This window comes from Mixophyes fleayi, chromosome 2, assembly GCF_038048845.1.
Source record: "Mixophyes fleayi isolate aMixFle1 chromosome 2, aMixFle1.hap1, whole genome shotgun sequence".
NCBI classification, from domain to species: Eukaryota; Metazoa; Chordata; class Amphibia; order Anura; family Limnodynastidae; genus Mixophyes; species Mixophyes fleayi.
This window is the reverse complement of record NC_134403.1, coordinates 185089148-185113710: the sequence shown is the minus strand read 5'-3', so window position 1 is coordinate 185113710 and position 24563 is coordinate 185089148. Positions and strand designations below refer to the sequence as shown.

The window sequence follows — 24563 nt, the reverse complement described above, 5'->3', positions numbered from 1 at the left end:
GGCTAAAGTGATGAGGTTTTCCTTACCAGCTAGGAGAAGCCGATTTAGCCAGGAGGCCATTAGTCACCTGCAATCTGTACCTGTTAATCTGAAGATAGTGTCTCTGTTAATCAAATGACTTTTTCCTCAATGTTTTACTTTCTTTTAGAATTCAGTTCAGAGTTCAAAGTTTGAACCCTGAAGCACACTCAACAAAGCTGGAATTTTTTTTTAACTTTTCCTATTGTTTATTTTTCTTCAGCACTTTACGCCAGCGCGCAGACCCTGTATACAGTCCACCTTTACAAGTATCAGGCCTCTGCTGGAGATTAAAGGTTTACCCGGTGAGTTGCCTCCATGTCATTAATTGTAGCTTGAGAAAGCACACCAGAGTACCAAAATACCTACCACTCAGAGGTGTACTCTCTCTTCCAAGTTGCCCATCCGGTGGAACATTATCTCCCCCCCCCCTCCTTTCTTACAGGGAACCATCCATGGGCAGTCAGCCTTGTGAGCAATGCTCACACAGCTAACAATGTGTAATGGACATTTGGTTTTTTGAACCAGAGTGGACAGTAGGAGCAGGATCTCTGGTATCAAAAATGCAAGGGGGTCTAGCCCAGGATGACTATTTGTCAATGGAAAACCTTGTTACACCAGGTGCTCCTCTTTGAGAAGCACTGCAGAAGGGTTTGGTTTATTGGCACCTGGGAAAACTAGTTTGTGTTTCAGTTAGTATGTTGGTCTTTTTGAAAACATTCATTAGCATTAATTACAAATCTATGTGGAAGAACCTCAAATTCGTCAGAACTGAAGGTAAGGGTGATTTTGCTTGTTATTCAATTTCTGTTTTTAAACCTATCAAAATGATGCTGCATAGTGTACCATTGGAGTCTGACATGGTTTATAACAGAACAGCTACTAATGTTTTTGGCTCATTCACTCTCAATTGCCAACTAATTTTAACTAGAGACCAACTTCTTGCACAGATGCAATGTAAGTTTCTAACTTTTTCTGCGTTTTGCCCTGGAAAATGGGGATAACCTACTGTAGTTTATTATTTCTCCTACCTTTTTAGTTGGCTTTTGAGTGGTATGTATGTAATGTATCTGGTTGAAATCGATCAAGTCATTATTGTTAAAATAGGTAAATCTAGTCAAAAGATACCCACAGATGACTGAGATTGACCTGTGAGCGCCGTCATTTTCCAATAGCATGGACAGACCCCACGTCATCCCGGAAGTGATATGGCTGCATAGCCTGTGGGGGCGAATGGCTGGGTGTTGTTTAAATTGGTCACTATGTGTATGGCCTTATTGGATATTAAGCTGGAGTTTTCCCAGAGCAGCAGGTTGTGATGAGCTTTACTGTTGATCTGCTGTTTGATTAAAATGAATTAATGCCACTTTTAGACTTGTATAAAAAGTAAATGCTAAAAGTATACTTCAGTCCAGAAAATATTTTTGAAGCGCTAATTTAATGTTAAGTAATTATTTTCATCTAACATTTTTTAACTCCAGTTGGACATTTTTATTTTTAATACATTATTCATTTGAATAACCATTGTGTTGCATTTTGAAAGTGTGTATTTACTTTTAAAGGATGGAAATGGAGTAGTAAGGGGCTACTATTTATCCGTCTTCCTGGAACTTTCTGCTGGGCTTCCCGAAACTTCAAAGTATGTATAACCAGGATGATATTGATGTTGCTCTTTGATACATTCACCTAATATCTGGTCTGTATACACTCCTATGTTAACTATGACTCTACCTGCATTGTTTTAATTGATTTATTTCTTTTCATCTAAATGTATTGTGCTACTAATCTAAAGATTTTTGATTTTTTTTTTTTTTTTTTTTTTTGCTAAGTAGCGCATGGTTGGGACAATGCACAGGATGGTGACAGTAATAATATCCCCTCAATATCATAAGTAGTGACTTTACAGTCTCCTTTATACTTTCAAACCTGCAAGTATTGGCTACAATACTCCCGCGTTTAGCAGGAGTGAGAGGGCATCGGGAACAGATCTCCTATTTTAGTATAGACGTGAAGTTGTATTTCTGCCCAAGTGGGCACAATATTTTTGAACTTGTACATTTTTTTGTGAATTGTTACTGTCTTGGTTCATAAGCATTTCAAAAGCTTTGGGAACACGTTTTGAAATATCTGGACATAATGTTTTTTCTTCCCAGTTCTTAATAAAAAGAAATTGTTTAGATAGTGTTTGTTACTTACTAACTGTATGATGTATAAAATATTTGATTATAACATTTTAAAATATCTTTGATTTGAAAGTAAAAAGCTTTTTTCAAATATGTATCATAAGGCATTTTATTTTGATTAAGATTATTAGTATCCTATTTAAAATTCAATATCTTCAACTTTACATTTTTATATAATATTAATTGTGGCATTTCCAGGGCCGTTACTAGGGCTGCGTGAGAGGGGCTAAGTTTATGAATGTTAGGTTCATTTGGTTAAAATTGAGGTCTAGGGGGGGTGAAAATTTTCCTCCTCGGCCCTAGCGCTAAAATTTTAGCTTACGGGTGTCGTAAACAGAGAGAACTTATTTATAAGGGTTAACCCATCACATAATTGTGGTGAATAAAGGATAATTCTTAACTGCAGTGTAAATATCTTGCATAAAATGAATCCATTGATAAATTGAGCTATGAAAGTGTAAGGTGAGAAGACAGTCTTTTGTATGTTCCAGTGTGAGAAGATAGGAGTGTCCCCTGTGGCAGCTTCAAAGAGCCACTCTGTGAGATATAGCCTGGCCTGGGATGAAGTTTGACACCTGAATAGACTTTTAGGAACCGCTCAGCATGGTGTCTGGATCACAGAGCCCATCTGCTAACTTGGACATACTTTATATAGACAAATAGAATTCAGTTTCAAAATATGCCACTTAAAATCAATAAAAGTAGTGATCAACTACATATTCCACCATAGCATGATGAAGGGCAGCTCATATGTGAAATTCAGAATTCTGCCCCACAGAGAGGTTAAGGAAATGAGTATAAGCTCTACGATTACACTGTATTTAGGCGTTTTTTTATATTAAAAGATGGTACAGGTTCATAGGGGATTTATTAATAATAAAATTTGATCTGTGTGACACTCCACTGAAAAGTTAGGTCACATAGTAGAATTGGCTAGTAAAACAGGCAACATGCAAATGATGTTTGAAAAAAGTGTCTCAGGCCTCAACCCCTGGGGGGGCAGGGTAGGAAAAGAGGTGTGGAAGTGTCTTTAAAAAGCTGAGACCAGGTACAGCAAATTGTGAGACTTTTTGGAAATCAATTCACATTGATAAGCTGTCCATCTTTAAAGCCAATTTCCCTTGGCCAGAATACACCACTTATCTGTAAGTTATGCTCTGAATTCAATTTCTTTTATTTTAAACTGTTTTTGCTTGTATATGTTATGTCAGTATATTAAGTTTATTAATTATTTTTTATATCTGAATGCCCTGTACTTTTGTATATTAAATCTATAATTTAATATGTAGCGTCCTTGATACTCTAACGAATCCATTAGCCTGTTAAGAAGAAATAGCTCAGCCAAGTTGACCCTTTGAATGCCGGTGTGTGATATGTTGATACATTTGATTAACAAGCTTAGTGTGTGCTTGTATTTACATTTGTGTAACAGTCTGGTAGTGTGAAGAGTTAACCCTCTGTTTGCTGGTGGGGGCCTTGTTAGCCTGTGGTAACTAGAAGCCTTGTGTGCTAGTGTGGGACACTGTATTGGGGGTCCTATTGCCCGTATTCAATAGGTGGTGGCAAAACCTGAAGTGTTTGGGAGTGTGAGCGCTGTTTGAGGGAGATTCATTAGGTCTATAACCTGTGTGATAGGTAGAGAGAGACTGCGGGCTGGAATCGTGTGTGTGACAGCAAACACCCCAGAGTCACAGCAGCTGGGAGCGTGTTCGTGACAACGGGTCTGAGCATTTACATTTTAACCAGCCTGACATATCTATGTTGTTAGTATTATCTCTTTGTTACTGCTACTTCTCATTCAGTTTAAGTTCATATTTGTCATGTAACTTTCCTGTATAGAGTACAAGAAGTGTTTGATAGCCGTCTTGCAATGAAAGTATCAAAAACGTTATCTGTCTTTTTATGTGGTCACCTGATACAGCTATCTCCTTGCAGATATGAGTATCGTGTAGAAATGGTTCACCAGTCTTCCAACGATCCAGGCAAAAACATCATTAGAGAGTTTGCATCCGATTTTGAAGTGGGAGAGTGCTGGGGGTATAACCGCTTTTTTCGCCTGGACCTACTTGCAAATGAAGGCTACCTGAATCGTGCAAATGACACTGTAATTTTAAGGTAGGTATATTCAGCATGCATTTGACGGTTAATACATTAAGGACTGTAACCATTTTTTTTCCTTTGTAAATGTTTGGTGTAACTATTTTTGTTGTAGGACTATATCTAGTTTGGTTATGAGGAGCTTTGCAAGCATACTTATTTAGCACAGATCCATTGGTCTTTTACTTCTTTAGTCTTTCTTCTCCCATTGCTCTCCTATCAAATAATTTATCCTTATTAAGTGATTTGTGACATTGAGAATGGGGTTTGATGTCATTGGAGAAATACCAGAAATACCACAAATTTGAAAGTGAGAAAGCAAAGTGTGCAGGCTGTATGCCAACTAGGAAAGTTTGTGTCTGCCGCCAGACAGATAACTGTAAGTTGTCTACGTTTTCCCAAAAGCCTAAATAATTGTCTATATACATTCACCTCTATGAGGAACGGAATACTTTGGAGGTTAGTACCATTAAGGCACCACTTTTTTTTTTTTTTTTTATTTCAAATCAAAAGTATCTGGAATATAGTAAAGCTTCAGGCACAAAATTGTGTTCAATGGATGAAGACACACTTGCATTTTGACTAGCATCTTCTGTTTTGGGTGATGTCTTCACATTAGAATTGTGTGGCAATATATTGATCTGAATACATGTGAATGGATCCAAGACTCAAGACACTTTGTATATAAACATATACGATAAGGTGGTGTCTTGCAGAGGGGAAATTATGTTCATGGACTAACAAAATGGGAAAAGCACATTGCCTAGGTGTTCTTAAATTCTACAATCATGGGCAAAAGTTTTGAGCCTCAGTTTATATGATGGCAATTTGCATATACCCCAGAATGTCATGAAGAGTGATCAGATGAACTGCAATTAATTTCAAAGTTCCTCTTTGCCATGACAAGTAAGTTTATCCCAAAAACATTTCCACTGCATTGAACCCTACCACAAAAGGACCAGCTGACATTAGGTCAGTGGTTAGCTCGTTAACACAGGTGAGAGTGTTGACGAGGACAAGGCTGGAGATCACTCTGTCATGTGGATTGAGTTAGAATAACAGACTGGAAGCGCTAAAAGGAGGGTGGAGCTTGAAATCATTCCTCTGTTATCCATGATTACCTGCAAGGAAACATGTGCATTCATCATTGCTTTGCACAAAATGGGCTTCACAGCAAGGATATTGCTACTAGTAAAATTGCACCTAAATCAAACATTTAGCAGATCATCCAGAACTTCAAGGAAAGAGGTTCAATAGTTGTGAAAAAGGCTTCATGGTGCCCAAGAACGTCCAGCAAGCGCCAGGACCTTCTCCTGATGTTGATTCAGCTGCGGGGTCAGGACACCACCAGTGCAGTGCTTCATCATCATTTATTTTTATAGTGCCACTAATTTTGCACGCTGCACAGAGAACTCGCTCACATCAGTCCCTGTCCCGCTGGGGCTTACAGTCTAAATTCCCTAACACGCACACACACGCACACACAGACACACATGGACTAGGGTCAATTTGATAGCGGTCAATTTGATAGCAGCCAATTAACCTACCAGTATGTTTTTGGAATGTGGGAGGAAATCGGAGCGCCCGGAGAAAACCCACGCAAATACGAGGAGAACATACAAACTCCTCACAGATAAGGCCATGGTCAGGAATTGATCTCATGACCCCAGTGCTGTAAGACAGAAGTGCTAACCTTTTAGCCACCGTGCTGCCCAGTAATGGCAGCATTCAGGTGTTAGTGCATCTGCACGCACAGTGAGGCGAAGACTTGTGGTGGATGGCCTGGTGTCAAGAAGGCCAGCAAAGAAGCCACTTCTCTTCATGAAAAACATCAGGGACAAACTGATATTCCGCAAAAGGTACAGGGATTGCACTGCTGAGGACTGGGGTAAAGTCATTTTGTCTGATGAATCCCCTTTCAGATTGTTTGGGGCATCTGGAAAACGCTTGTCCGGAGAAAGAAAGGTGAGCACTACCATCAGTCCTGTATCATGCCAACATTAAAGCATCCTGAGACCATTCATGTATGGGGTTGCTTCTCAGCCAAGGGAGTTGGCTCACTCACAATTTTGCCTAAGTTCACAGCCATGAATAAAAAGTGGTACCAAAACATCCTCCAAGAGCAACTTCTCCCAACCATCCAAGAACAATGCCTTTTCCAGCATGATGACGCACCTTGCCATAAGGTAAAAGTGATAACTAAGTGGCTTGGGGATCAAAACATTGAAATTTTGGGTGCATGGCCAGGAAACTCCCCAAACCTTAATCCCATTGAGAATTTGTGGTCAAGCCTCAAGAGGCAGGTGAACAAACAAACCCACAAATTCTGACAAACTCCAAGTATTGATTAGGCAAGAATGGGAGACCATCAGTCAGTATGTGGCCCAGAAGTTGATTGACCGCATGCCAGGGCGAATTTCAGAGGTCTTCAAAAAGAAGGGTCAACACTGCAAATATTGACTCCTCTGCATAAACTTAATGTAATTGTCAATAAAAGCCTTTGAAAATGCTTGCAATTTTACTTCAGTATACCATGACAGCATCTGACAAAAAGGTCTAAAAACACTGAAGAAGCAAACTTTGTGAAAACCAATACTTGTGTCATTCTCAAGACTTTTGGCCATGACTGTAAATACTGTGTTTTGACCATTGATGTAATTAAATGCCAGGATTTTAGTTCTATTAGTGCTGCTATCTCTGTAGTGACAAATCTTTTATGGTAGAAGCAGGATTTTCATAGAATAAAAGGGTAATTTGCTTGTCTATAATATAACTTATGTAATTGTTTGAGTTATGTGAAACAAACAACCTCTCTGACCCACTTAATGCCTTACTTTGCTAGAATGAACATTTGTTTTTGGTGACCATAGTAATCTTTGCTCTTACCGATTAGTAGTATGCTCAAAGGGGGTACCTATGTTATTTATCTCTGTTAAATGTAATTGTAAATTCTACCATCTCTATGGGGATGGTAATAGGTATTATTTGGAAGACCCCCCTCCTAGTTGTGGGCTGTAAATGTTATATGAGCAAGGACATATCTTGGAGAACTGTAGTTTCCTCTACTTTCATTTTATGTTGCATGTAAGGTATGCTGTTTTTTATTGAGTGGATTAGTCCTTTCTCCCTCCCTCTTAATCTCTGTACATTATATTTAACTTTTCTACATTAAATTCAGCAGGGGAAATGATAGTAATTGTATTCCCTCTATAACTTTTGTATTCCCTCTACACTTTTGACTTTAAAGCCACTAAAACTAAAGAACACTACCTCTGAAAGTCAAATTACCCATTTTTGTCTCACAAGCATTGCGTGTTAGATTTACTGGCTTTTATTTTTTCTGAAGATTCCAGGTTCGCTCGCCTACATTTTTTCAGAAGAGTCGGGACCAGAATTGGTACATCTCCCAGCTGGAGGCAGCCCAAACCAGCTATGTGCAACAAATAAACAACCTGAAAGAAGTAAATTACTAGTTATTTTCAGTGTTTTTGTTCCATTATCATCTTGTTGTTAAATTCGACTCAAATCATTCCTTATATTCACATACACACATGCGCTGGTATATGGTATATACCGCCACTACTTCTACTGCTTTCATTGTAATACTATCAATTTCCATTCACTTGCATTTTCCGCACCGCCACTTCTAAACTTCAATACCACCATTTCTAACACTTCGGCACTGACCAACACCCAGAACAGGTTTCAAAGTAAACTGCCTTCATTGAACAGTTGTTGATGGCAGTGATCAGAAGGTCACTGCTTTTTTGTCTGGCGTTTTTTGAAGGAAAAAATATACCTAGTTTCTAGGAACAGTTAATTGTAACTTCTGTTTTCTATACAAGTTCTGTAAAATTATAATGCTTGTTATATAGCGCACAGAATTATACAATGTAGGCTCCAACATGACACTGTATTTAATGGTAATATTTGCATTACACATGTTCGAATACTTCATTTTATTGAACAATAACTTTTGAACTAAATGTCAATTAAATATTGAACCACCATTGTTTTGTTCAGACAAATGATTTTTGGAAATATATTTATTTTACTGTTCAGTGTAATGTTCTTTTAATACGTTGCTATCTGTCTTTGTGGTACAGAGGCTCGCTATTGAATTGTCAAGAAACCAGAAATCTAGAGGTATATCTCCTCCAGACTCTCATCTAAGTCCCCAGAATGATGAAAGTTCTGAAGTCAGGTCCAAAAAGGCAGAAGTAAATCTTGAGAGCATTGCTTCTTTACCTACTCCAAGAGAGGCTGAGGAGGACGATGAAAAAATTCTTCATGATGTCTTTAATGTAAGTGTCTCTTCTGTCACTTGACATGTATTATTTCTACTTTACAGCCCATATGTGATTGTTATCCATTGTTCATTTAAAGGGAACAGGGAAATGTTAAATTTGTTTATTTTTAATTACTTTTTCCTACTCCATGGCAGCCCTCACTATGGGGACTGCCATGGAGTAGCTGAGTTGTAGACATGGAACCCCCCCTCCCCCTCCCCGGGGGGTATATAATTTGGTTTCTCCTCCATATTGATGTCTTTTTTTTGTTTTCCCTGTCTCAGTATGTGTAGGCAGGGAAGTGTAGTGTGTTTTTGTTTTTGTTCTATCAGAGCTTACCTACATCTAGACCTAGCTTTTCATTGGACTCTTCCTGGCTGAAATAGGGTAGCAGTAGCGGGGCCTGTGCAGAGCTGGAGTCGGATGGCGAGTTGTCCTCCCTCCTTTAACAGAGCAACGGCCAGTGAGTGGCTCTAATCTTCCCCCAAATGCACCTCTAGGACAAGCATGCATGTCCGGCTGGATGATCTGGTGAACGAAGCGTCCTGTATGGGCTCGTGCTGTGGTTCCCGTGAAGCTGTGTGGGCGCATGCGCAGGGGAGGCACTAGTGGGCGCATGCGCAGTGGGTTCCTACAGAAGCACGGATGCACTGCGCAGGGAAAGATGCAGTGGGCGGCCTAATACCCCGGAGAAGAGAAAGATAAAGCTGGAAATAGAGGGCATGGCACCTTACAAGGGGGCAATAACAGTGTTTGTACACTTAATGGCTCAATGCATTTCTAACTCGCAAAAGATGATATCACTGCAGAGACTCGTTATAAGCAGCTAACGCCCATAGAGTGGTTTGCTTCAGGTGCATTTAAGCCTCTGGACTCCAGAAACTGGTTATACCTACACAGATGGACCAGGAGCCCACCCCAAAAAAGCCAAAGTACACCCCAAGGTGTAAGCCCTTAGTATGGGTGTTTGTTATCTGTTCACTTAGAGTTGTTAGTAAGTTAATAACCTCTAGTTTTGTTTTAAAACTGTACCTTTATGGATCCTGTGCAAGTGAATAGGTCAAGCAAAGTTAACAAACGTGTGTGTGTGTGTGCAGCCTGTGATGACCAGTTATCTGAACACTATGTTGGGACTTTGTGTATTGTGTACCCCCAAACCTGTGGAAAACCCTCAGCCTCCAGAACATTTTAAACAATTCTTCTCATGGATGATAATGCAAGAATTCTGCCCTGCGGAGAAGGAGATAAAAAGGAGCAAAACACCAAAGGAAGAGGTGGTAAATGATGGTAGACTTGGCTCCTCGACTATCACCTCTTTTTGGAACTTAGAATTCATATCTGATAGCGAGAAGGAAATTAAAGAAGAGCCTAGGACATGTAATCTACACACAGTTAATGTGATCCTTAAACACATAAATATAGACCGCAGGATGCGCTATTTCTTGATCATCAAGCAAAATTTCAAGATGAGGAAGTGTTAAAGTTGGTGCTCAGTGCCTAAAGTTGATTCTGCCATAACGGCTCTGTCTGCAAGAACCACTCTTCCATTGGATGATGGAGGTTCACTAAGAGACCTAATTGACAGGAAAATGGAAAATCTTTTAAAAGGCTGCACATATCTTCTGGGGTCACTCCGATATCAGGTGTAGTGATAGCCTCAGTATCCAGAGTCCTAAGACTGTTGGCTAGAATGTTACATACCAACTTTAAAGACAGAATAAGCAAATTGTATCTGTTAAAATCTTTAGAAATTATGCAAAGGAGCACTGATTTTTTATTTTTTGTGTGAAGCCTCATTGGATATTGCCGTTTCTTCTAGGAGGTTGATGTTGGCAGTTGTGGCAAGAAGGGCGCTTTGGCTACGGCCTTGGGCAGCAGACCACCAGGCAAAGAGCCATCTGATAACTCTACATCATATTATCCAACTTCTCCCCAAAAAGAAAAATACCTTGAAATGGCAAAGACTAGCAAGTGGTAGTGCTATTCGTCTATCCCAAGACAGAAGGGGGAGACGTTTCCAGTTTAGTTCCTCCAGACAACAATAGACAACAAATAGAGAAGCTCGGGCTTATAGGCCTGGAAGACCGTATTCCAGACAGCCGAACGACTGCCTTGGCATGGTATTTTGGCCCTTCAGGGTGAGAAGGGGTAATCAAAGACAGCAGAATACCTATTGGTTGCCTACAGATCCAGTCTCTGATTTCACTTAGTGGTGGTATTGCTCGTTTTGCGTAGATTTGGAAACAGACCACCAAAGACCAGTGAGTCCTAGACATGGTGCTCACAGGTTACACTGCAGAATTTCACACTCGGCCACAGAGGAAACAGGTTTGTCCAATCACTGAGCCCAACGTCCTTTATAGAGTTACATACTCTAAAAGACAGCCTCAGGAGTCTAATGGAAACAGAAGCTATTGTTTCTGTCCTGACAAGCCAGGAAGGCATGGGCTTCTACTCAAGACTGTTCCTAGTCCAAAAGGCATCAGAAGCTTTCAGGACTGTTTTAGACTGACGGTCCTTTAATTTCTTTTATACACGCAAAATATTTTCGTGTGGAATCTATCAACTCCATCCTCAAGGTAATAGACAATAGGGACTTCTTGGCATCGATAGATCTAAAGGATACATATTTTCATATTTCCATCGCAACCCACAATCAGCAGTTAATATGATTTTGTGTCCTGGGGAAGCACTTCCAGTTTACTTGCCTCTTGAGGTCTCAAAGAACCTTTACAAAGGTCCTGATAGTTCTGGTCAGACAGCGAGACATAGCTTCATGGTCGCACCTAGATAACATTGTGGTCAGAGAAGGTGGCCCAAAAGGCTATAACTCAAGTCGTTCTTTATCTAAATGGCTAATAAACACGTCAAATAGTCATCTGGTACCCTCACAACAACTCCTGTTTCTAGGGGTACAGATAGATACAAAACGGGACAAAGTATGCCTCTCACAAGAAAGACTGAACAAACTTCAGTCCCTGGAACACAAAGTTCAAACTTGAACATGAGCTTCACCACAAAACTGCCTCTATCTTCTGGGAATGCCCTCTTCAACTATATGCATCCTTCCGTGGGCATGATGGCACATGAGGAGCTTTCAGTCAAGTCTATATGCCCAATGGGACCAGAAGGTGGGATTGCTAGATTTTATGCTCAGCCCTCCAAAGAAGGCCAGACACTCCCTCGGTTGGTGGCAGCATCCTGGCCTAGAAAATCAAGGCGTGGCTCTCTGAGCCAGAATGGACGATTGTCATGACGGATGCCAGTTCCATAGGCTGGGGAGCTTATATGGGTGCAATGATAAAGCAGGGCACCTGGCTGGAAGATGAGACCTCTCCAGGTGAACATACTTGAAATGAGGGCAGTAATGGATGCGGTCCGACACTTTCAGACCTGTCTACGGTCCAAAACACCTAAGAATATTCTCAGACAACAGGACAGTAGTGGCCTTTATAAACAAGCAAGGCGGTACAAAAAGCAGAGCAATGATGGCAGAAGTGACCACCTTAATGAGCAGAGAAGAGCCTCAAATCGCTTTTTAGCCCTCCATGTGGCAGGCAAGGACAATATCCTGGCGGACTATCTAAGCAAACACCAAGTACATCCAGGAGAATGAACTTTGCACAAGGAAGTCTTTCAGCTAATAAGTGACAAGTTTGGGATTCCCGAGGTTGATCTTATGGCAACTGGGGACAATACCAAGATACCCCAGTTTTACTCCCGTTACAGGGACAGCAATTTCCTTGGGATAGACGCCCTTTCGATGGCTTGGGACTTCGATCTAGGGTACGTGTTCCCTCCTTTTCCAATCATCTTTTAGCTGCTGAGGAAGGTAAAGAATATAAGCGGCGGAAGTGATGGCAATCCTTCCATGTTAGCTTCGTCGCCTGTGGTTTCCAGTAGTGAGGAGAATGTTGCAGGGGCAACCATGACCATTGCCGATCAGACCAGACCTCCTATATCAAGGTCCATTTCTACATTCAGACTCAGACTCCCTTTGTTTGATGGCCCGGCGACTGAGCGTTCGCTCTTAATACTTCAAGGTGTTTCTGACCAAGTAGTAGACCTCTTAATCCAAGCAAGGAAGAATTCCTCTATGACTCACTGCATGGTTTGTCAAAGATTCATTTTCTGGGCAAAGGGTGAGACAAGCGATACTATGATAGCAAGTGTTCCGGTGATCTTAGAATTCCTGAAAGATGGCTTTGCTAAGGGACTAGTTCCTTCCGCATTAAAGGTACAAATATCCACTCTTAGCATTCTGCTTGATGCCAAGCTGGCATCACCAAAGCTTATTGTTCAAATCTGCCAAGCAGTGAAGAGCTAACAGCCAAGAATAAAACCGTTCTTGGCTTGCTTGTATCTCAATACAGTTCTGGATGCAATAGCTTCAGATCCATTCAAACCATTACAGAGCATTCTTCTCAAGTGGCTCACACTGAAACTTCTATCCTTGGTGGCTATCGCCCTGTCGCGTCGAGTTGGAGACATTCATGCGCTATGGTGTGTGGAACCATTTCTGAAAATCTATACAGACAGGGTGGTTTTAACAACTAACTCAGATTATCTACCAAAGGTAGTTTCTTCCTTTCAGGTTAATAAAAAGTTAATTCTATAATCACTCTGCACACATCCAACAAATGAAGAAGAAAAAAGGCTTCATACTCTGTACATGGTCAGAGCAATATCTATATATATATTGATAGGACACAGTCTCGAAAGCATAGTAACTTTTTGTACTTCCAGAAGGGCCTCGTAGAGGATGTGCTCCTTCCAAACCCTTGCGAGCAAGGTGGATGAAAGAAGTAATTTCGCTCTTTCTTTTTTTGTGGGGCTTGGTTAAACATAAACTGAACGTCTAAATTTGTATTACTCATTATATCCTACTGGGCGTTATGACTGGCATATTATATGCTACTGTAAAAGATCCCACGATTACACCTTAATTGCGCACACTTTGTATTCTGTTTTTAGATATGCTCGTTGTAAAACTATACTTTTATGCACTCTTCCTTAAAAAACAAAAACAAAAAAAAACCCACTTATTCAGTCCTTTCGCCATGCTAAAGCCTTACAGAATTACTCATCTAATGCCTATTGTATCTTGGTGATATTTCATTGTATATACATATAACCAATAAACACCACATGTATAAGTATCAAAATATTTTACTGTTAAATATATGTTGCACTTGCTGCTTATACATATATTTATTATAATATTCAATACAAGTAATAAAGAATAACAATACCAAAGCTAAACCTGTTCAGAATATATATTATATTTAGTCCTATAGTAACCAAGGTTACTTTATTAAACTAATTCTGATGCTTTCCTTTATCCTTTACTTACTCTATATGTTCTCTATGCACATAACTTTATTCACGTTCCCTCTGTGGTATTCCAAGAAATAGTTCTAATAGATATCAGTAACAGTGAAGTATAGTAGTACAGTATATATGATTCAAGATAATTGAGGATAACTGTTTTGTAGCAGTTACTTCAGTACAGCAATATAGCTTATAAAAAAAATGTACCTCAGGATAACTGTATTATAGTTCAGATATAAATGTACTCTTCAGTACAGCAGTGGCATTCACATTAAAGCAGTAATAAAGTGCAGATAGTTGTAAACTATATTGTCGGTGAGCGTATAGAAATATAGAAGAAATACTTGCAAAAATATACTTAAACCCTTGTGTCCCCTTGGCAGTGTAGTCTATTTCAGGGCTTAGATAGCTAAGAAGTGCCTGTGTCCAACATTGAAAACAAGTTTGTTACCCAGTGTCCCATCTCCCTTTTATGTCTGTGTTTGTTCAGCATAGACATGTAAATTACACCTGTAGTTGAGTTCCAGCTAACAGCCTTATTACCCAATTTGGGTATGGGGTCTTCCAAACACATGCAAAATAGCTAATGGTGCCATGTGGCAGTGAGGATGGGAGATACTTTGAACAAAGAATGAAATGGCTTGGGAATCATATCATAGGTGAAGATTCTTCAACTGTTACATAATTTCTGGTTTAATACACTGTGCAGGGCATTTATACCAGCCCAATTACGTTCTGTTGGGCTTTGATTCCCTGGGAATCTGCTGAATACAATGACTGCTGGGACTTTCATATTTTTAATGTTTCTTGTACAACCTCTGCCTTTATTTTTTTTGTTAGGGATCCCTTCTTTGGGACTTACAGCATGTGCTATTATTAGAAGGGTCCTGGCATTCGCATATAGTCTGACCTCTGCTGTAGGCGCAGTTTACCCGACCCTGTATCGGGAGAGATCTAACACAGCTTTGTTAATGAAAGCTGTCTTCTGTCTGTGACTTTCACCAAAGTAATAATATAAGGAAGTGAGGGAATTTACTAGTAATAAATAGAAAACCCATTTAACACTTAATTTCAAATCCTTCTGGCTTAAATAAAATTTTCACATATATGTGCATATAATGGTTTACTAATAATTTGTAGTTTACCTTTAAAACATTTTTGGTATTTATCTGACACCACTGTCCATTAATGGAGTGTTTGTGTTAGCAGCAGGATCTCTCTGATGGAGACTTGGATGTAGACCTGGTTGGGGATGATGAAGTGAACCATTTAGAGGGCAGCTGTTCGTCTGCCAGCTCCACTGCCACCAGCAATACAGAAGAAAATGATATTGATGAAGAGACCATGTAAGTAGAGAGGATAGTATATGGAAGCTTGGTATTTTGATCTTTTAACCACATTACTTAAAGTTCCTGTCTCTTTAACCTTTTGCCTCACTACCTGTTCAACATGTTTACAGTCCCATTCTGATTAGCAAAAGTCCCCTAGACCTAAAGTGTCCAATTAAGCTCTCTTGTGTTTGCTGTATTCTCCATAGGGTTAAATAGCAATGTAAATAATTTAAAATTTAAAATAAAACATTTTTTTGCGGGGGTGTACACATCACCCTCAGTACAGCTGCGGTTGATACTCACCTTTATGGTGTGAATTATATATTTTAGCGCCAGGTTTTTCTTGCGATCAGAAATGGCTCCCTAGTCATCTGAGTAGACACAAGAAAAGACACCCATGCAGAAGATATATAATGTGACCCCTCCTTCACTTGGGGTCTTTAAACTTGTCTCTTAAGGTGAATTAGGGCAGTGTTAGAGCATTTTTTGAGGTTTTCACCAAGAGGCTTACCTGTGACTCACCACTGGGAGTGCAACAGGGACACAGGTGGCTCCCTGGTGACGCTAGTTGTTACTTTCTGATGAAAGCATGAGGTTAGCGAATGGGCCCTTCTTTTTTCTTTTTTCCTTTTTTTTTTCTTTTGTGGCCACAGTCATTGTGAACTCTTTTCCAGCACACTGGTGATGTCCATTCCAGGTTACACACTGTGGAAACCGGTGGGCAGGTCTTTCTGCAGTCTAGCATTCTTTTTTTCCTGCAGTGAGCTAAAGCTTCAAGGTGGATCTTCTGGGACACAGCCTGCCCTCATGGAGCCTGAACCCACCTCCAAAAGGCCAAAGCACACCCATTGTAGGTGATCCCCCTATATAGGGGTGCTAGTCTCTGTTTTTAATACTTAGTGAATGATCCTTTTTCCCTTTTCAGATCTCTTTTCCGTTGAAGGAAGGAACTACGTCTGCGCTTCATATGATAAACTGTTGTCAGAAGGTTATGAGGGAGCTGTGTGCAATGGACCAGTCTCCTGAATGTCTTGAGCAGTTAATTTTATTGGTAGTGTGATCAGTGCCTGACACTTATGTCATGAAGGATGATTTTTATGCAGTGCAAGGTCTAAAGAGATACAGATCACATGGAGTATAGCCCTGAAAGATGTTCAGCCTGGTCCCTACATTCCTGCGAGTCTGTAGCTTCACTCATTGATCTTGATTGATCTTCTAACAATAAGTCAGAAGAAATTGTGGTAGACCCTAGGTTTTCTAACCCACTTGTTTGTCTCATTAAATACATTAATAAGACTATGGAATGGATAATACCCCAGGCCATGTCTCTCTAAAGGATTCCCTATTTGAGGATCATCACCTGAAGCCCAGGGTGTTTCTAGTACACAAGGTTATTAAGGATCTCATTCTTAAAGATGGAGCAGATGGGCAGGCGACTGCTTAATTTTAAAAGACTTAACGGTTTGTCCTTTTCAGGATGAGGAAGATACGAAGTAATGTGCGGTTTCTAATTTGGTTGCAGCAGCATCCACCCTTTCAGCCAGAACCATCATCTCTCTGGAAAATGGGGCGCTGCTGAAAGATTACATGGAAAGGAAATTGAAAACCTGCTTCAAAATACTTTGTCTCCATGCGAATCATGCTCATGTGTGGTGTGGCACTTGGAATATAAGGTTGTGTCACAGAAAATTAATGGGAAGAATTTGTTTAAGAGCACTGACCTAATGAGAAAATGTATTGAATTATTTTGTGAAGTGTCACTGGGACACTCCTACTCTTTCAGCTAGAATTATGGCTTCAACAGTGGCTGCCAGGAGAGCTCTCTGACTGATTCTTTGATCTGCAATCAAAGAATCGGTTTGGTGCGATTTCCTTTGGAAGAAATTTTCTATTTGGAAATAAACTAGATGATCCAGAAGTTAAACAGAGGTAAATCTGATCATTCCTCTTCTCGCCAGCACTTCAAGGAAGCACAACACTATAGGTTAAGGAAACAGCGTTTCCTCGCCCAATGCAACACAGCCAAAAAAAATCATCATTCCTTCAGGAAAGAGGAAAGGAAGCTGGGACAAAAGTCTTCTTGGTGACTCTATTCAAGATCATCCCGTCAGGTTGCAAAAACAGATCACTCTCTTCTTTAGACTGTTTTCTGCAGGGTGTTTTTTTTTATTACCTCCCCTTCTTTCTTCTTTTGCAATGTCAGGAAAGAGGGATAAGTTCCATGTCCAAAGCTGTTGTAGGTGCCTCAGTAATATATTTCACCTGTTCCAGGTGCCAGTCTAAAGTAGACGGTCAAACCTCGACAGCCTGTGTACAGCTTTTGGGCTTGAGGACCTTAGCCAGCGTTCAGCTGGTGGTGCAGATGACACAGTGGAGCTGGCCTGTGCCAGAGAGCTGGTACTGACCATTACGGAGCATAAGAGCGACACTACATGTTCAGGGAAGTTAAGTACTGATATCTTTATCTCCTCTTACCTGGTCTCGCAGTACTTGCCTTCCTTTGGGATAGGCATCTCGGATGGTATCTGATGTATCTGGGGCAACTCGGTAGCCTCCCTGGATGGGACTGACTTTTCCAAATTTAGCAGAGACTAGTCGGTGTCTTTTTCTCACTGGAGAAAATGTTCTAGACCTCGTCTCCGGACAGACAATGTAAGTGCTTAGGTCATACCCTGGTTTAAGACAGGGGGGACTCTGATACTGACTCATCTATACAGCTCTATGGAAAAGTACAGGATGAGTCAGATCTGGAGGATCTAGCAGTCTGGGAGGATGATTCCTCCAGCGGACGGTGTACCTGATTCTGGCGTTTAGACAGGTCCTTTATATCTCCAAAGTTAAGCAGCCAGCACCCCAGGTGTCCATGTTTAAGAGGATGAAGAAGAGAACTGAATATTTTCTGTCTCCCCCCTCCCCCCCAGTTGGAAATTTCAGAGGAAGCCAGGCTTAAACCTGATAATCTGTTTCAGATACCTAGTATCGCCTGTACTACCCCTTTTCAGAAATGGAGGTTGCCTCTTGGGAGACTCACCCCAGTGTAGATGCTCGAATTGCACATTTGGCAAGGTCCACTGTAATTCCCATAGAGAGTGTCGCTTCATTAAGGGACAGCACAGACGAGAATTGTGTGGGGATTCTAAATTCCACTTAGCATCTGGTTCTTCCCTATGCCCCATTATGGCGGTGGCTTGGGTAATCATGGCTGTGGAAAAATGGGCTCTCACCTTGAGCGACGGCGTCCCGTCATGGGTGGCCAGAGATTTGTTTCCACTAGCAGATCATATTAAAGGCTGCCGAATTTCTGTGGGCTGCAGGACAAGGTCTTTTCAGGACTTCATCCCTAGCAGTGGCGGCCAGATGTACACTTTTGGTCAGTTCCTGGGAGGCGGACGCCCAATCCAAGAGAGCTCTGGAGGCCCTGCCCTATGATGGCTGTGTTTTGTGCAAGCCTTGGAAACATACATTTCTCAGGCCACTGGGGGTAAGAGTTCCTTTCTTCCAGTGGTCGTGCCCAGAGCCATGGGACTTGGCGGTTTTGCTTTGTCGGTAGCACCATAGGTGCATTTTCGAGAGGTAACACCGCTGTCCTGCGTGGGGCAGCCAAGAGGGGGAGACAGGATTGGACAGGATGTCATCTGATGTCCAAACCTGGGAAAAAACATTCCGCATAACACCCAGTTGCCCAAATTTCCAGATGGAATACATCTGTTCGGTCATAAATTCCATGGAGAGGGACGAGTTTTCATGTCTCTGGATATCAAGGATGCGTTTCTCCCATATACCCATCTGGCCAGGCCATCGCAACCTTTTGAGGTTTGCAGTGGAGCAGGACCATTTTAAGTTCCGGGCTCTTCCCTTTGACATGGCTACAGGTATTCACAAAGGTGAAGGCAGTCATGGCAATGCATTTGTGGTTGCAGGGGCTTACGATTGTTTCTTTCTCTGTCTTCCTTTGGGGGACACCGGGGACATTGGGGTATAGAGTAGGGACAGGGCGACCTGGCACTTTAAACTTCTGTTTAACTAAGCCCTAGCTCCTTCCCCTCTATATCCCACATCCTGTCTCAGCCTTAGTTTAAGTGCCCGGTGAACAGGCTGTGTCTGGGCTGCCGAATTCTGTTTGTTTGTTTGTTTTTTGTGTTTAATACATTAATCGGAGACTTGTGTTTCTTGTCCGGACAGCCGGCGGCTCACAGAGCCGCGTAGGCAACTGTCAGTCATCGCTATCCCCGGCTGCTGGCTTCAAGGTTATGGAGGGTCCAGGTGCAGTAAACCCTGCCTCTTCCTTCCTCTCTGGCAGTTGTTTTGAAAGAAAACACTCCAAGAGCGTGCCGACCAGCCGGGAATGTGATAGTGCAGTGCACAGCATGGAGGTGCCTCCTTTGCCAGCCCCCTTCTCCCAACATTCAAATACCCTCCTAGGAGCTGGGCACAGTTGCAAGTTAACTGCGTCAGGAGGGATGGCAGCACGTAAGTGAAACCCCTCTCCCAGCACAACCTGCAGACAAGCAGTCCGCATGACGGGCATTTTGCTTCTCCGCTGTCGCTAGTGGTGGGAGCCCGTCTTCTCTTGTTCAGGGATCGGTGGTTTCAGTCTACCACCGATGTCTGGGCTCGGGGGTTTTTGGATCGAGCATACAAGATCGATCTGCTCAGTCTTCCTCCCAGGCCACCGGTCTTCCCACTTGTCCACGAAAACGACTGGCTTTACGAGAAATAGTTTAATCCCTCCTTTCTTCTGATTGTTCCGGTGCCAGATTCTCAGAGTTTGGGGTTTTTATTTCAACCTTTTTCTCGTGTCAACACCAGGCGGCTCATTCAGACCAATTCTAAATCTGAAGTCTTTGGACGCCCAGGTCTGAATGCCCAGCTTCAAGATGGAGTCTTTGTGCTTTGTCATTCACGACATGGAACAAGGAGAATTTATGGTGGCTATAGGCATCCTTGATGTCTATAGCCATCTCCATGTGCCTATCTGGAAAGGTCATCAATCCCCTTTTGAGGTTTGCGGTTCGATCAGAGCACTTCAAATTTCAGGTTCTTCCCTTTGGTCTGGCCACGGCCTCACGTATCTTTACCAAGATCATGGTGGACATGGCTGCTCTGCGAAGGTCCAAGGGGATTACAATCATCCCTTACCTGGACGATCTTTTTTTTAAAGACAGATTCTCCAGAGGTGCTTCTGTCGCATATCCGAGTTGTAATCCACACCCTAGAGTCTCACGGTTGGATTCTCAACTTCTAGAAGTCCAAGTTGATCCCATCCCAGCAGATGATCTTTTGGGTCTTTTATTCGACACCCAACAACGACTGGTGTTCTTACCCCAGGACAAGATTCTAGCTTTGCAGAAGATGGTGAAATCTCTGCTGGCTACAAGGAGGACTTCGATACGTTTCGCCATGAGAGTTCTGGGCAAGATAGTATCGACTTTCGAGGCGCTCCAGTTTGCTCAGTTTCATGCACGGCAGTTCCAGTTGGAACTTCTATTGCAGTGGAACAAATCCCATCTGAATCTGGCGAGCCAGGTATTCCGCTTGTCTCCGCAGACGTGTCAGTCGCTTCTTTGGTGGTTACACAAACAGAATCTCGCCAAGATATTTCAGTGGGAAGAGGTTCACGTTTCGGCACTCATCGCAATCTTTATTCCCGGAATAGAGAATTGGCAAGCAGACTTTCTAAGCAGGCAGACTGCATCCGGGCGAATGGTCCTTCCATCCGGAGGTGTTTCGTCAGTTGGTGGAACGGTGGGGTCAGCCGGATGTCGACATGATGGCATCCCGGTTCATCCACAAGGTCCCCCTCTTCTGCTCCCGTACAAGAGATCCTCTGGCTGTCGCGATATCTGTCCCTTTGAGGTACCGCTTAGTATACCTTTCTCCACCGATAGCCATGCTCCCAAGTGTGTTAAAAAGGTAAAGCGAGAGGGTGTTCCAGTTCTAGTAACGCTGGATTTGCCACGGTGGTCCTGGTACACTGACGTGCTCTCCTTGGCAGGAGCTTGGTCGTGGCGGTTGCCGCCACGCCCAGACCTATTAACTTGCCGCCACGCCCAGACCTATTAACTTGCCGCCACGCCCAGACCTATTAACTTGCCGCCACGCCCAGACCTATTAACTTGCCGCAACGCCCAGACCTATTAACTTGCCGCCACGCCCAGACCTATTAACTTGCCGCCACGCCCAGACCTATTAACTTGCCGCCACGCCCAGACCTATTAACTTGCCGCCACGCCCAGACCTATTAACTTTAAAGTACCTTTTGTCATCCAGGTTTACAACTTCTGGCTTTAACAGCGTGGCTGCTGAAGCCATGATCCTAAGAGCTAATGGTTTTTCCGAACGTGTGTTGCAAACCATGCTTAGTGCTCGGAATCCAGCCTCTGCAAAAATCTATCATCGAGTCTGGAAAGCATATATTGGCTGGTGTGAAAAGATGGAATATCCTACGTCTTCTTTTCGCTTGGCCAGGTTACTTCGGTTCTTGCAGGACGGGTTGGATGCAGGTTTGCGTCTTAGTTCTCTTAAAGGTCAGGTGTCAGCTGTTTCGGTCTTCTTTCAAAGAAAGCTTGCTGTCATACCCGATGTGCAAACTTTCATTCAGGGAGTTCTCCATGTACAACCTCCATATGTTCCTCCGGTACCTCCATGGGATTTAAATTTGGTGTTGAATGCTTTACAGCATCCGCCTTTTGAACCTTTGAATACAGTGGATTTCATATTTCTAACCTGGAAAACGGTTTTCCTTTTGGCCATTTCTACAGCACGCAGAGTTTCAGAGCTTACTGCTTTATCTTGCAAGTCTCCTCTTGTTTTTCATAAAGACAGGGCAGTTCTTCGAAAGGAGGCCCTCTTTCCTTCCTAAGGTCGTGTCTAGATTTCATCTAAATCAGGACATTGTCATTCCTGCCCTGACTGATTCCTCATCTTCAGATAACGATAATTCTATTCATTATCTCGATGTTATCCGAGCCTTGCGCATTTATTTGAAAAGGTCTCAAACTGCGCAAAACTGAAGATCTTTTGATTCTCTATGATGCTTACAAAAGAGGCTGGCCAGCTTCTAAAGTGACTATTGCTAGGTGGATTATGGCTGTTATCCATCAAGCTTATAGTGGGGCTGGGGAGCCTGTCCCAGATAATCTCCGGGCGCACTCTACAAGGTCTGTAACTGCTTTCTGGGCGGCCCGCCATGGTGCCTCCAGTGAACAGCTGTGTAAAGCAGCCACGTGGTCAAATGTACACACATTCACTAAGTTTTACAAGTTTAATGTGTTTGCATCCAAGAATGCAAGTTTTGGGTGAAAGGTGCTTTGTGCCATTTCTTCAGAGCGTTCCCTCCCGTGAGGCAGCTTTGGGATGTCCCCGGTGTCCCCCAATGGACTAAGAAAAAGAGATTTAAGTATAAAAATCCAATTTTCCTCCTGCTAAAAGCGGATTTGGCTCCTCTCCTTCGGTCACATCTGTGTCCGACAGTGGACACCTTGCAGCCACATGCTGGATCAGCAGCCATCTGCCTTCAAGGTGTCGGAACAACAGCCTAGGGCTGTCACAAGGTCCCAGAAGGCGTTTTTGCCTCTGGACAGGGAGGATCTACTCAGCCAGGGTCCGTATTTTCATCAGTACCTGGCAAGATCAGCTTTGACGGCCTGGAGGTTGCGATCTTGGTTCTTTGGAGGAAAGGTCTGTCGGATAAGGTTATTCAGACGATGATCAAAGCCAGAAAACCAACGTCTTCTATTAACTACCATTGGTTGGTGTGAGAAGAAAAAAAGTTTTCAGCATCTTCAGGTTAGCTAGAGTGTGTTTAGGATGGTCTAGATAAGGGTTTGCATCTGGCGTCCCTCAAAGTTCAGGTTTCCGCAGTGTTTGTTTATTTCCAGAGGCAATTGGCTTTGTTGCCAGACGTGCACACATTTCTACAGGGCTTCTTCCATGTGCAGCCAACTTTTGCTTCCCCAGTGCTGCCATGGGATCTCAACCTGGTTCTCAAAGCTTTGTAGAAACTGCCATTTGAGCCGCTGAAGTCAGTTTCACTAAAACTCCTAACTTGGAAGTTTGTCTTTAGTCAGCCACGAAACAAGACGATAGCCAGATGTATTATGGCTACCCTTCTTCAGGCATATGTCTCTGAAGGATCTCCAATTCCTGACGGTCTTACTACTCACTCCACCAGATTGGTCAGTGCCTCCTGGACGGCGCAGTACAGAGCCTCGGTCGAGCAGTTGTCGGACAGCTACCTTGTCTTCCAACCACACGTTCACCAGATTCTACCAATTTCATGTCTTTGCTTAAAAGACACCAATTTTGTCCATAAAGTTTTACATGCAGCTCAGCCTGAACATACCCACCTAAAGGGGCAGCTTTGGAATATCCCCATGATCAGCAGTGTTCCCCAACTCTATATGCAAGAGAAATAAGATTTTTGTACTTACTGTAAAATCTTTCTCTTAACACAGTTGGAGGACACTGTGCTCCCACCCTTTTTTGTTCTGACTGTTCTATTGAATGTTCTGTTGGTTGTGTTTCGCCCTCTCTTGTTGTTTGGTTAGTTAAATAAACTAATATATCTGGATAGAGGGGAAGGTAGCAGGCTAGACAAGTTTTTTTTTTTTTTTAGTGCCTTACTCCCCACAGCGCCTTCTATACCCCATGGTCAGCAGTGTCACCGAACTGTATTATGAGATTTTTTTGTGGCAAGTACAAAAATCTTTACTCCATATTCCTGTCGCAACTTAATATCACAGATTCTTCATAATGTGTATCCACTGTCAGTTCACCTGTCTTGTATTCTTCGGTTTGTGAAGAGTTCCTAGAATCTTCACCAAGGTGCAAGTGGCTCTCAGGCTCAGAAAGCAAGGAATCCTTGTGTGGCCATACCTGGATAATTTCCTGGTAACTGGGAAAGCAAGGTACATTGCACAGAACAGCCCAAGTCATATTGCTCCTACTTTTTATCTACTGGACGTGACCTTCTCTGCTGCGGCTCAGTTTTGACGGAAGACCTGAACACCCTTCAGGCATTTCAATAAACTTTGTTTATTGCATTCACTTACATTGTTTGAATCATGTGTTGCCCACCATCTCTTTTCATACTGCTTGGATACATCTTATTCTTGATGGCTATCATGAAGTTTGAAGAGGAAATAAGAGAATTATTAGCATTCGTTTCCTTGAAATGCTCCAAGACAGCCCAATATATCCACCCATGTTGTCTTTTTATATTCTTCAGGGAACAGCTTGGAAAGTTTCTCCAAGAGAAGGGAATTGTATACCTTGCAGAGGGATTCATTTTTTCTCGTCTCTGCACAGCTAAC

General features: G+C 42.3%; 1 protein-coding gene across 2 annotated transcripts in view; it reads left to right on the top strand.

The window, feature by feature from the left end:
• Positions 1–24563, top strand: part of TRIM37 (tripartite motif containing 37) — a 151485-nt gene that overhangs the window by 69541 nt on the left and 57381 nt on the right. The window contains exons 11-16 of one of the 2 annotated variants that reach the window (XM_075195073.1): positions 242–323; positions 1581–1657; positions 4137–4316; positions 7645–7759; positions 8405–8602; positions 15128–15264. In XM_075195073.1, the coding sequence (XP_075051174.1) occupies positions 242–323; positions 1581–1657; positions 4137–4316; positions 7645–7759; positions 8405–8602; positions 15128–15264 (789 nt within the window). Of the gene's footprint in view, positions 1–241; positions 324–1580; positions 1658–4136; positions 4317–7644; positions 7760–8404; positions 8603–15124; positions 15265–24563 lie in introns of both variants that reach the window. The other variant, XM_075195072.1, reaches the window with a different exon arrangement.